The sequence below is a fragment of the Macrobrachium rosenbergii genome, chromosome 12 (assembly GCF_040412425.1).
Source record: "Macrobrachium rosenbergii isolate ZJJX-2024 chromosome 12, ASM4041242v1, whole genome shotgun sequence".
Taxonomy (NCBI): Eukaryota; Metazoa; Arthropoda; class Malacostraca; order Decapoda; family Palaemonidae; genus Macrobrachium; species Macrobrachium rosenbergii.
In genome coordinates, this window is record NC_089752.1 from 2,774,199 (window position 1) to 2,788,980 (window position 14,782).

The following is a 14,782-nucleotide window of genomic DNA, read 5'->3' on the forward strand; positions in this document are numbered from 1 at the left end:
TCTAAAAAGTACTGCCACCTTCATTCCATTATTTTTTCCTTCTTTTTTTGGTCACCATATTCATATTTTCATATCATTTCTACTTTTCCATATTTACTTTGCTTTCCCCAAATAATTTCTTTCTACACTCAGCTGGGTTCACATGGATTTCATTTCTCTGATATCTTCCTCTTTCCCTGCCACCTACTTCCTTCCTTTCCCTGAATACCTCCAACCCACTTCTTGATCTGCCCCATGGCAGAACTTCCTCGATACTCTCCCAACACTGCTTCCACATCTAGGCACCACTTCATGAGCCCCTCTCTCCCAGCCACCAATTCCATCAACCATTTTCAACAACTCCCTACCCATTTTCTATGTATATCTAAGTCATCTCAAACTTCTCTACACCAGTAATTTTACCTATGCTAAATGCTTCACAATTTCTTTGTCTTAACATTTGCACCATTTTCTTAATCCTCATGCAATACAGAAATAAACCACAGCCAACCTCACCTTGTGCTTTCACTTGCATTCAACATTAATACTTCCTTTTCATTAAGTTCTCAATACCCTTGCATCCGAGATAACACCGTACTCTATTACATACATAGAGTACATATATAATACATATATTCATAGTGTACATTGATTTCCAAACTAATTTTTCTGGATATCAATCTTTCTGATGATGATGTTCATTGATTATACATACAATACAATCTTAATTTGGAAGTATGTCAGCTGTTTAAATTTACTGGCATCAAGGATTACAACAATTCACTGAGAAGGGAAGAACTGTTAAAACAATTTGAATACTGTAAATGCAATATTTCAATACATAGAGGGCTTGTAACTTGTACAATACCCTAATAAATTAAACTGAAAATAAAAAAAATTATTCTAACTCCTCTTACATCACATAAAATGCTGCTTTCTGCCAATGGGGCCGAGTTTCAACCCAATTCGAATATCTCTGAACAAACTCCACGAACATACAACAGCACGGCGCTTCAGCAGAAATCACAATAAACGCAGCCATCCTGGAACAAAAAAAAAGAAGATAGCGTATACATTATAACCACATAAATCATACCCCAACACACATACAACACTCTGGTTGAAATTACTTTGAGATCTTTCAAGATGAACTTCAAAATTCATATATGTCTTGTCAAGTGTGAGTGATGGGAATTTAACATTTTTAGGTGGGTTCACTGGTCACGGGAAAAGATGCATTTCCTCTCCAACCTCATCCATCAGTCAGACAAAGTGATGCTAGTAAATTGTGTTTCACGTCTGCTACCTGCAGCCCTTTTCATTTTTATGACGACAAAAGGCCCGAAAATTACAGCAAATGTGAATATGACTGTGCATTATGCCATGATACTCCAAATCATTCTTTATAATGCAAAGGTTGAATATGTGTAACAGCATTACCTTATTTATCCTTATGTACCTTTTGCAACTCCACACTATCCTGATGCAAGTGCAGCCCACCACAATATGACAATGACTAAAAACCTGTCTGCTTGGTTTGCAATGCTGAGCAGGCAGAAGAAGGTGATGGTAACACTGTTCACAATTCATTTACAACACCAACAAGGGAGTATTGGGGGGGAAACAGACTAGCTAACTGCATTGGGAGCTGGGGAGGGCTGGAAAAGCCCTCTTTTGCTTGGCAACACTTTCTTAACTGTTATTGACTCAAAAGCAACATCATCATATACAATGTCCTTTTGCTTGCTTACTAGATAGTGGCTGATAATGATGCATAATGATTACATTATGGAAGTTCCATGGCCAGGAAAGCACTTTTCTGCTTGGTAGCTACTGCAACAGTTATTGACTCCTAAGCAATGACATATATGTCATTTTGTTGACCCCCTTTGAGTGGCTGATGGAGATACATCATGACATCATATAAGTTTCCTTCTCTCACTGGCTACTTGTGAAGAAGACAGCAATGCACCAGCTCTGAGACAAGATGTCACTGGTAAGATGGGAGAGAAAGCCCATAAGGACAACGATATTAATGATTCTGATGCACCACGATCCCCAAGCTACAAGAAGATATGGGGAACCTTTAATTACTTCATCAGGCCGATGGAAAACCTCTACACTGACCGTAAGATGTTTTCCCCATGCCTAGGAGATTGCTGAAGGAGCTCAAGAGATGCAGCAGCTGGTGATTGCAAAGCAGAATCATCATTCTTTCACAGAGATCTTTACTACTTTCTTTTCAGACTCCCAACCCCATGCAATCCAAGCCCATCACCATCCACCTCTTTGATAATTTGGCCCTTCAGCTATAGAATTACAAGCAAGTACTTTCACAGTCTTGGGTGATGTGCCAGGTTCTTATGTCTCTGCTGGCTCTTGAAGACCCTCTAACACACCTCACCACTTCTTCTTGGTGACCAGTTCACCACTTTGTGACATCCTGAAGGAACAGGAGGCAGAGGACTTGTAAACCCTCCTCACAAGCTTTTCAAGTCCAGCCCATGCCAGCAGTTTTGGCATTGCGTGTGTGTGTGTGTGTGTGGGGGAAACATACATACTGTTAATGATGGCTTACATCTACATACGATAGTCAAGTCCACAGAGAGATATAAGCTATCTTTAAGTAGTTAAGATTCATTGCAAACAAAATTTATATATTTTATATATAAGATTCATTGCAAACAAAATTTATATATTTTATATACAGAGAACTGCACAATTGGGTTTTTATTTTTGTAGTGAATCTTACCTGATAATGGAAGGAAGAAAGGAATATAGAATTTAGGCCAAAGCATTCTGATTTTCACACAGCATATTTCACCGCTTAAGTGCAGTACTGCACAGTCCATTCTGTTTCGTTTTTAAGCATAAAGAGTACTGTTATCTGCTTTTAGGCATATACAGTACTGCACTGTTATGTGTAAGGACCTAGGATGCATTCATGCAGATAACTGGAGTAAGATTATTCTCATACTTCTGATACGTTTATCATCACAATAAACAAGGGGCTCAATAAGAAGCCTGAGGTTCCTGATTAGAAAGGACAGTCCTCTTTACATAAAAGAATTCTGAAAGGTGGCCCACCCTTTTCAGTCATTCCATGATTTCCTAACACAAATGAGATGAGCTGACCAAACAGTGAGGTAAGAATTCTATTTGAAAGCCCTCTGTGACATATACTGTACAGTATGAGTAATTTTGATCCTCCATATGATGAAAATAATTACAATCAATAAGTAGTCACAGAAAGTTGACTATCTTACGTTATAATTGAGTTATTTTTCTCCAGTTGCTCTCAGCATCTACCTAAGTTTTTCTCTCACAAATCTTTGTTGGAACCTCAAGGCATGAAGCACACCTGTTAAGGCCTTCTAGTAACTCCTGCAGAAAGAGCAACAAAGAACTATGGCCACAGGTCCAATATTGGAAACTAGTCCTTACCATCACATTACTGTATTTGAAAAAATTAACATAATAAGCTTTCCTCAGTACCCTCTTGTATGCATAACATCTGCAGGAAAGTACAACAGCAGCTAACAATCCAGTTAGATCTGAATTGTATTTCTTTGGTAATAAACTCAGTTCCATATATCTTACTTCATCAAACATGCAAGGAGAAAAACAATATATATATATATATATAAAAAAAAAGAGCAAAATGAAATAAAATCATGGGTAATAAAGACTTTCTAAAAGCAAAAAATTATTAAAATTACAATAAGTTACATAATGAGTAACAATTTTTCTCTTTTTATGCTTAGCATTTTACAACAAATTTGAGCTTGTGTTACATTTTAGTTAAGATATCGCTTCAAGTTGCTGAGAACCAAGGTTTCCCAATTTTGTATTAAAGAGCTTTCACTGTACATTCATAGGTTCTCATTCAACTTTGTTTTATGCATTGTACAAAGCAACTAAAAATATTACTACTCATTATACCTAAATATCTAATACTATAAGCAGTTTTTTCTTGAATGACATCCAGGCAGTTGTAGTTTGCCTTTGTACTTATAGGTAAGAAGTGAATACGTGCCCAACTGCAATTCAGTTTACCAAATTTGACATACGTGAACCAAGCTCCTTGCCTGGTAATCTTTTGTTCAGTTGATAAATACATCAAATTCCAGACAACCTGCATTTTTCATAGATAAATTTATCACAAACAAACCTAAAGTCTCTTATATGGATATACCTTGGGCAAAAGCTGGTCTGGTCCTTTAAGCTCAGTAACAAAGTAGTTAACTAGCAGCATGTGATTGGAAAGGGTGAGGAATTCACCCACTCAATTCCACTGCCAGCATCACTTTTTCTTCTAGCAACGGGGATAAACGTGAGCTTTACTATTATTATTTAGTTTAAAAAGACCACAAAGTCACATTTCTATAAGAAAGGGATTGTCCTTGAATAGGAAGTGAAAACTTGAGTAAGACAAGTTAAAGAAGTTGTACAGCTAGGTGAGAAAGGGCCAAAATAATTGGATAAAAGGTTAAAAGTTAAAAGCTGTTATAACCAAGCCCAAATAGACAATGAAGGACCAAAGGACCTTTTAAAATTCTTAAGCATATATGCTTTGACTGACACACCATAAAGAACTCAAATAGGAATAATATTTTGGGCACTCATCACTTCAAGTAACATTAAATTTGTGTATACTTACATCTGCCATATACCAGCGACAATACATAAGGGGTAGACTGTGATGCAGTTGAAAACACCAAGACATAAGGCAACTGAAAATCAAGAAGAGGTTAAATTAATGCATACAAGTAACTGTTTAGCAAATGCTTCGGACAGAAAAAATACATTACAACAAAATGAGTGTGAGGCAACTTCTTCATGCTTAGAAAGTCATACAGTATATTTGAAAACAATTCATCAATTCTAAATACATAAGGTATTTAACTATTCTACAGAACAAAATTATTTAATAAGTGGAAGCTAAAACAAATATGATTCAAATTTGGAAACTTGGAAAAATTAAATATGATATCTTGTACAAACCATCAAGCATAGGTTATATTTCAATTTCATGTCTACCCAACATTCAAACCACCAATACTGTGTGTACTGCCTAAACAACAATGAACAAGAAAAAGCATGAAAGGAGCAAAACTGCTACAAAAATGAAAGATGTTAAGTTCATTAGCAAATTTGGCTTTACTTTCAAGACCTATTCACTAATGTAAAGCAAGTTCACCAGTCATAAAATGCGACTAGCTGAAAGACAAAGAAATACGACAAACATTGATGATATTTGAAATCTTTGTTTGCAACCAACCATTCTAATAACAGAAACCTCCCCAGGCAGGAGTTGGTCTCCAGGTAACCTAAAGTTGCTTTTTGTCTGCATTTCCTCCCAATTCAGAAGCAGTACATCTATGATTAATTTCCTCACATTATCATTTATGGTACTATCCTGAGAGAAGAGAGAGAGAGAGAGAGAGAGAGAGAGAGAGAGAGAGAGAGAGAGAGAGAGAGAGAGAGAGAGAGAGAGAGAGAGAGAGAGGGGCGCGGTACTCCTACTCACAAGAGGTCTGTGTTAGTTTGGGTGACAAGGTGTAAGAATCTGACTATCTGAAAACTGGAGTATTATTTGTTGGAAATGGGATACAGTATTTGTAGATAAATACATCAAGATAAATAATAGTTTTACTGTACTGTTCCCAATGCATCACTGTTTTACTTCCAAAACATGACAGGTCAAGGATTCTTTTTTACTCTTTCTCTACATCCACATAGCATACATTCTTGTGCAACTAGGCTAGACTTCCCACACTTATTTTCAATCACAGTCTCTAACCTTTGGAACTGACTCCATAAGTGCATATCAACTGGAAACATACAGCACTTGGATCTCTCTACAGATGACCCTTGGTGTGATGCCTCCAATGTTTGATAATCCTAACAAATTAAATCATTTCATTATCTGTCATAGCAGCAAAAGCAAACAATATCCATGGCCACTTCAAATAGCCTATAAGGTCCTAATGCAATGCCCTGATCTACCAGCTTAGTCTCTCGTAGAAGCAGCCACATAACATCACCGCCTCCAACTAACCTTCTGCATGACACCCAACACTGAGCTCTCCCTCTCCATCCATTATCTTATCCAACTCCACATCATTTTCCACCAATTGCCTGCAACTATATTCCATCGCTGACCAAAATCCCACTACCACATCCAAAACCAGCCCCCACGCCTAGTAACTGTCTCTTTTGACCCCCTCACTATGCACTCTAATACTGTAATTCCATCTGATCCCCTATTCACCTAGTTCCTCCATCTGATCCCCTATTCACTTAATTCCTCCATCTGATCCCCCCTGTTCACCTCCATCTGTCCCCATTCACCCCTAATTCCTCCATCTGATCCCTATTCACCTAATTCCTCCATCTGATCCCCTATTCACCTAATTCCTCCATCTGATCACCTATTCACCTGATTCCTCCATCTGATCACCTATTCACCTAATTCCTCCATCTGATCCCCTATTCACCTAATTCCTCCATCTGATCACCTATTCACCTAATTCCTCCATCTGATCACCTATTCACCTAATTCCTTCATCTGATCCCCTATTCACCTAATTCCTTCATCTGATCCCCTATTCACCTAATCCTCCATCTGAACCCCTATTCAACCCTAAATTCCTCTATCTGATCCCCTACTCACCCATAATTCCTCCAAATGAGTCCCTACTAACTGCCATATCTCTTATAATTGCACACACTTAATCCTACAGAACCACACCTCATGAGAATGTTAGAATACCTCCTCATGAGGATAGCATCATCCAAGAACAAAAGCCCCATTTGCTTCTATTCTGCAAACACTGAAAGCCTGTCAAATGAGGGTTGGACTGCAAAAATCCCTTTTTGAAAGATTTGTAAAATAAAAACTATACAGGTACAGTATTTACCTTCATTTAACTTGAGATCGCTTCAATGGAAACTGAATAAGATAAATATTTCATTAGTTAGTATTCTCACATACTGTCAAGCCTTAACCATCAAAAGGGAGGGTTTGTGATTACAGTACACCTCAGAAATGGCTATTAAACAAATAAACTATAATCCAGATAAATAAGACACTTATTTCTGGCATTTCATGGAAATTAAATCTCATCATCTTACTAGCACATTGGTCCCAGACCCACATTAGGTCATACCCCAGACAATATCTACCACTCAGCATTGCAGCTGTCTATCATAAAAAAAAAAAAAAGACCTAAAGCAATGCAGTGGCAATCAGTAACTCCTAGCTTGCCTGACCCAGCCACTGTAAAATGGTGTTCGACAAAAACTTTCCTAAAGCAATGTGAAGAAAAGTAGATGTCTTACATGATACTAGAATGCTACAGTTTTTTAACATATGAGATGCACATAAAATTTTTCAAAGATAATTTTTACTTAAGTCTCTTATTTAGGTGTAATCCAGGCATGAGATAGAAACAATTGAAGCTTGGTACAAAGGTGGTTATTTAATATTAAGGTACACACTGCCCACTCCCCTGTTGGTATTCCTGCACTTTTTCCTTTAGCATCAGGGAATACACAGAGAGGGTTGAGCTGAGATTGCAATAAAAGACTTTAGGTTTACATACTAGTCCATAAACTGAAGCAACTCTGATCTGAATGTTCCATTCATTTTACCACACGCTGATAGCTGGCAACTGTGCCAATCAGTAGTGTCTAGTGTCGCAGAATTAATTCTCTCACCTATTACTGTAGTAAGCACTGAAGAATATATGGATACTGTATCTGTAAAACTTAAGTGTTGTAATATTGTGTAACAATATCACAGGGTATACATACAGTATATACGAACAATTCTGCAGCTTATTTCTAATGTGAAGGACCTTTTCAAATGCTATGAGCTATAACAAGGATGCTATTTACAATCATATAGCATCATGTAGTTTCTATAACCCAACCAAAATGAAAGAAAAAGAAACAAAATCAGTACTGATAAACTGCTGCATGTCTGTTTTGGAGCCACAAAATCCAATAAGAAATGTATTTAACTACTCAAAACAATACCTTTCAGTACCTGAAAGCTTGAATTGAGTAGCCTAATACACTATGAAGAATTCTGTATAAGATACTGAATATATCTTGGGTCACTAAACAAAACATATCTCAGAGTTCCTCAAAATTTTTTTCATTTAGTGGACACTGTTCATAACTGTAGTCAATAATTTCAGATATACAATATTTAGCTTTGTGACATACCTTATTCAGTTAGTCTAATATTTTTACCATTTGCAACATCTTGATTTTTTTGTGACATACCTTACAAATGCTTTTATTTGTTGTATTTTTGGGGGTCTGGAATAGACTGCCCCACCCATCATTTCTTATGGGGGAGATTTGTACAGTTTAAGGACAGTCTTCTGGAACAAATTAGTTCCTTTAATCCAGGTTATATTTTTGTTTACGAGCAAACTACTTTAACAACTCAGGATAGTGTAGCCCACAGAAAAATCAATAATGTATTGTTATCTTGTAATGTATTGTAACACAGGGATGCCAACAGCAGTCAACCTGTGTTCCTGTTTTAGGTTTTAAGGTTTTTCATCGACTTTATAATTATTCAGAAATTCTGTAATTTGCAGAAAAATGTAATGCCAATCCTTATAAATGTTTTTTGCAAAGATTTGTATGAATTCCATCTCAACTCGGCTAATGAAGCACTATCCAAAACGACTAAAGTATATCATGATGAACAATTCTCAATTACCATTAGTGATATTGATGCTAATGCTGTTTTACAACCAAGTCACAGCCTTAAGCAAGTACCCACTTGGTATCAGGAAGACTGAAGAGGAAACTGAAAATTTTCTTAGTCTCTGACTGTTAAACCAGCAGATTTGACAATATGAAATACACCATATAATTCTTCTGATATTTCTCTACATAAGACTAATAGTCCTGCAAGGCACCTTTGGCTGAGTGGAACCAGATAAAGAAGCTTACAGGTATAGGAATTACGAAAATCTGGGGGGGAAGGGCTCTACAGGACAAAGCCCCTTCCAGTCTGACTAGGACACAGCTTGGTTGAGATTACATGACAGGGAGGAGGGCAAAGGCCCCCAACAAGTCACACAATGACCTTTTATGTGAAGTTAGGCCAGGATGTATCAAGAATGAAATGGCATTTATATAGCGGTAGCTTTATCTAAACTGAGGGCCCTAGACATGAAAGGCATATTTTTACAATATCTCAACTCATGCTGCATTTTTTTTCACCATCACTGTTGGCATAAATCACCAGTTGTTGCCCGCAAACCAAAAGTCCAAGTTCCCCCCTGTGAGTACCCCAAAATTGTTGAAAGATAAAGGTATGAAGAAACATGAACATGCAATGTGAATTGATAACAATCAACACAAACCCAAATACCTTTAGATAAGCAGTTGAAAAATATTTGCATGAGTCATAAGTAAACATTAAAGAAGGGCCTATTTTAGCTCCTACCCTAGCTAAAAAAAAATTTTTGAAAATCAACCAATTTCAACCCCTGCCCTCCATTTCACCTTTACCTAACCTGAAAAATTATAAAATTTATAATAGCAAAGACCCTCAAGTTAAAGCAGTTTCACTCAATGCCAAAGCTACTTTAAATAAGCCTTAAAAGGTCTATCAACCTACGCCACTAAATTATACAGCTAGACAATCCTTGGTAACCAGTCCCTGAAGCCATGTGTTGTTAAAAAATTTAATAAACTTTGACCTATTAACATAATACCACATGACAAATACTGTTGCTAGCTTTTGCTTAAACTATCATGGTAGCCTAAAACTAATCTTTAGCCTGTAACCAGAAGCCACAGAAGCATTAGCTATGAACCAGTTCATGAAAGAAACCATCTGAATCTGATGCTTAAGGTACAGTTCATGTGAAACTGAAACAGCCTAAAATATAAACTGAAACAAACATATCTGAGGTTTAATTTCATTCATATGAAAGTTTATACATCTGTGTCCATTACAAAAATGTGCCATTCCTGCTAAACTGATGATTTTCAACCCTTTTTAGTTTCAGATGCGCAGTCTGCCATCTTTAATAAGATGCCATACATTTCATATCAAATTAGCTGTTAAGTCTAACACTGTAAGACATCTTATTTGTAGGGCAAAATAAATTACAATCAGTCATGGCACTGAGTATCTGCAGTGAAGGCATTTGTTCTGAGAAAGCTGAAACTGATACTGAGTTTCTTAGCCTGTGCTCCCAAGTCTCCTTAGCATGCACTGCAATACAAGAATCATGCAGAAACCTACTGCAAATTTACTACTACTGAGATATTTACCATCTTTTGTTAATGTTTTAACATTCATTCCCATGGGACTGGTAATAATCATGGCACTCATAGAAATGGTTTTTGGTATTTAAGTAAAAATTTAGCTTTTCTTCACCAATGATATTTATAAATGTTTAGCATATGTAATGCCTCATGTTAACCTAGACTTACAGACACAGGGAACAACTTGCCTGTAGTTTGACATAACTTATCATAATTACTTTCATGGTAATATCCTCATAGGCTACGATTAAAGTGAAAATGATGAATTTTAGTGTACAGGCCAGTTAGTACATATGGAATCAAGTATCCTAAGGAAGCTAACCCAAACCAACCTATCCTGAAGCTTAAATTATGACCTAGCCTACAGGTGACCTAGCTAAGGCTAACCCACCTGCTCCATCTGTTAAGAGAACATACCTCAGTTTAGTCTGCAAGTTAGTCTGTCATAAGAATCTGGGATACGAAACTAGCATAATGTACAATTTCACCCAAAATAATAATAAAAAATTAAATCAATCTGTAACTTGGATTTGATTATCTAGGAAACAATGTAAACCTGATAGAAGAGTCGGGATAGGTAACGTTAGGATTGCCTAGCCTAGAGGAACCTGGGCTAAATGGACAACGATACAGTATTTATGACGAAGTCGATACATTCAGCGCCATCAGTAAGAGAAAAGAACTCTTCCACACGGAGAAAAAATACAACAAAACGACCACAAACTAATAAAAAGCAGCTAGCTATGGCCAGCGACCCAGTCATCTGACCAGAATTAAAAAAGAACGAAGACCACAGACTGCTGTGTGGGAGAGCAGATCACACTTTCTCCCTTTCGCCACTTACTTATGCCTCCTCCACAGCCCACACCACGGGCACCATATTTTTGCCACCAAGGAATAGCCTCCTGCTGGCCCGGGGCATTCATTTTTAGGACGTCCTTATGGTATTTTTACACAAATAAAATCGTTCACTGCACAGCCGACGTACGGCACGACCTGGTAGTATTCGTCGATGACAGCTGACAACAGAACAAACGACGACTCGCCCCGATGTCCTCCGTAACCTTTTGTACGGGATCACTAAACAAGATATTGAACGCGGTTTTATGTGGTTCTCGTTGATTATAATACAAATGTTTTTCATAGACTAGAGTAGTTACCATTAATTTATCTAACTCATATAACAACATATAGATAACGTTTAATCATCTCTCTCTCTCTCTCTCTCTCTCTCTCTCTCTCTCTCTCTCCTCTCTCTCTCTCTCTCTCTCTCATTTAACGTTTGTTGGACCATTTGTGAAGTAATTGATGCTGCAATGAAATAAGTGGTTTGGATGATAGCCAGTTTTTTTGAACCTGCAACGTAATATGAGAGGTTTAATTCAACAGGAAAAACATCTTATGCTTGCAAGAGACGAGGTCATTATAGTTTCAATATATTGCATACATGCCACTCTCGTATTTTCAGTTCTAACTTCTGGTTAGAAATACCCAATTCAGATATATCACAGTTGTCACTAACAACCAGATGTGGTGCAATAAATTTAATATCAAGCCAAGATACTTTTTTTAACAGAAGCTTCATTCTGAAGGTCTGGGTTTGTTGCAAAGCACATACACAATAAACCAACGTTGCAGACGACGGTAAACATACAAAGATAACCGGGTCTGCGGGCAACATCTTGATAACCTAGTCAACTGTCCTTGACTGTTACGAAGAGAATATGTAAATAAGAATGATTACAAGCATTTTTATGATAGGGTTTGTGAATGCATACAAAAGTAACGAATAGCACGAAAACTTTATTTAAATGATAATAGACGCCTGTTACATGTTTGTCAGAAATCCTGATAGTTTTTTTTTTTTTTTACTTTACATGCTCAATAAGTCCAGTTGTTGTAAATAACTGTTCTTTGGGTTTAACTGTTTTTATCAATAACTGTTCTTTGGGTTTAACTGTTTTTATCAATAACTGTTCTTTGGTTTCAACTGTTTTTATCAATAACCGTTCTTTAGGTTCAGCCCTATTTTTTAAAACAGCTTTCCTATTGGGTCTGGCTGTTTTACAGTGAGCGTTCTATTTCCTCAGCTGTTTTTTCAACAGCTGCTAGAAGAGTTCAGCTAAGATTTTACAAGTTACTTTACCTGACCAGGATTCGGCTTTTTTTTTTAATAACTTGTCTAAGGATTCAGCTTTTTTTTTTATCAATAACAGGTTTAAGAGCTCATTATTGTCCCTTTCCATCGTCCCTGCGTTTCGAACTTTCATTTCTTCCAGACTGAGACCACATACCTGCTAGAGATACGTATCACGTCTTTCTCTCTTTACCGTCAAGATATTTATCCATCTTCAATCATTCAGGTTCTTATTTACTTTTCCCATACTACCTGGTTTACTAAACTATCTATCTACGTTGAGTTATTTATGTTCTCATTGCTTTTTCACCTATTATCTGTCTTACTCATCTATCTGTCTTAAATCATTTGTATTCTCATTTATTGTTGTCCATATAATCTGACTGATTCAACTGTCTGTTTATGTACCATTAATGTTTTTTCTAGTTTATATTTCCTCAGTATAATGCCAGGAAACATCAAATGGAAAATATATTAATGTTCATTCCTTGACAAAGTGAAAGAAAATATTTGTCTATAAAAGAAATAAGCGGATTTCAGACCCGAAGATAATGCGTTCAATAAAATAGACCAAACAATGTATAAGGCTTCTACAGAAACACGTTTCTCGTTTTGCCCAGGGAAATTTACGAATGAATCATCTGCCGTTGTACACGTAAGCAGGTCTGGCGAGAGCTTTTCCTTTGGCTGTACGTGAATTGCCTTTCTGGTCCTGAATTACAAATATTGAGCAAGGGCATTCCTTTTGCGTTATTGTTCTCCCTTGGGAATACCCCTCTTCATTGCTTGTCGTTACTTGAAGTTTTCCTGACGAATACAAACGCATGCGCCTTTGTTTTCTTCTTGAAAGTGCGCGCTTTACATTTCCCTGGATGCAATTCTTATTTGTAGGAACGGGTTATCGTTGAATAAACTGAATGATTGCACACACACACACACACACACACACACACACACACACACACACACACACACACACACACACACACACATATATATATATATATATATATATATATATATATATATATATATATATATATATATATATATATATATACTACACCACTGAAGTATATATACCTTTCCACGTTGTTCTTAGGGGATTATAGCTTAAAAAGAATGGAGCAAGGATTTATAATCCCAAGGAAGAATCTCTGAAAAGGTGTATATACTTCAGTGGCAAAGTGAAGTTCATTGAGATTGCCAAGATAGAACTGAACTGGAGTGTCCAGAAGGTAAAGAGTATTTGCGCGCGCTTACGAAAAAGAAGAAGAAGTTTGATGTACTAGAAGTAAACAATCCTTAGCTCACTTGGTATGCGTATCAGTGTTTACATTTAAGGCACAAAGAAGGGACCAGCGAAAGACACAGCATTTATGACCTAAATTAAGAGAGGTCTGAGCAAAATACGTTTGGTCTCAAGCGGAAACCAGATATAAGATAATATTCAGGTCTCGAATCTGTCAAGTAGTTTTCATTGACGTATCAAAAGAAAGAAACTCAGCGCTGAAGCGAGTCAAAATGTGTGAATGAAAATACACATTCGTGTTAAATGACTTCAGCAAATATGGAATTACCAAATATATATATATATATATATATATATATATATATATATAATATATATATAAAACAAATATTCCTTAGTTTAATCGTTTGTCTGCTTGATTGCTTGAAAGTATATTGCAAAAATCTAAGTTATCAAATAATTTGCTTTGGAGGATAAGCCTAGATCAGTTAATGACGAGCTATGATGATGCAGGCCAGTACTTTCAAGTACGCAGTGTACTCGAATGGTTTCATTACTAAACTATCAGTATCGTCAGTACCTACCTGTATCATCAGTAACTATCACCAGTATCATATCAAGTTTGTAGAAACTATCGGTATCATCAGTAACTACCTGTATCATCAGTGACTATCATCAGTATCATATCAAGTTTGCAAACACAGCGTAACTGAATCAGTCGTTATCATAGATAAGATAGCGGCGGTTGCCCACCACGATTACAAAAGATGGTTGGTATTCCGAAGAGAACCTTTCAAACCTTTTACTGCCAATTTCCGTTTCGGCTCTGAATGACCTCATAGGTCCCGGTGCTTGACCTTTGGCCTAAATTCTACATTCAATTCAATTCGATAAGTGTAGGTATTTATTATGAACGAATTAGTTCATTCTTTTATTGCCCCTCGTTCAATTACTTTATAAATGCTGGCATTTATTTGTAATGAAGCAGAAGGAATGGGAATTTGAAAAAGAAGTGACCGGGCTTTGAGGGAAAATAAATGAATAGATGGGGTGGGAAGTACATACTGAGGGTATTCGAAGTGGAATGGAATATGAAAATTAGGCCA

General features: G+C 36.7%; 1 protein-coding gene across 4 annotated transcripts in view; it reads right to left on the reverse strand.

The window, feature by feature from the left end:
• fwe (Calcium channel fwe) overlaps positions 1-11,372 on the reverse strand; it is a 33,709-nt gene extending 22,337 nt beyond the window's left edge. Inside the window, exons 1-3 of one of the 4 annotated variants that reach the window (XR_010854820.1) lie at positions 11,132-11,360; positions 4,640-4,712; positions 897-1,022 (exon numbers count right to left, since the gene is read on the reverse strand). Coding sequence is in view for 3 of the 4 variants with exons in the window: in XM_067113313.1 (XP_066969414.1) it covers positions 897-1,022; positions 4,640-4,712; positions 11,132-11,213 (281 nt within the window). In the remaining variant the exon portion in view is untranslated. Of the gene's footprint in view, positions 1-896; positions 1,023-4,639; positions 4,713-11,131 lie in introns of all 4 variants that reach the window. The other 3 variants (XM_067113313.1, XM_067113314.1, XM_067113315.1) reach the window with 3 other exon arrangements.
• Positions 11,373-14,782: the final 3,410 nt, after the last annotated feature.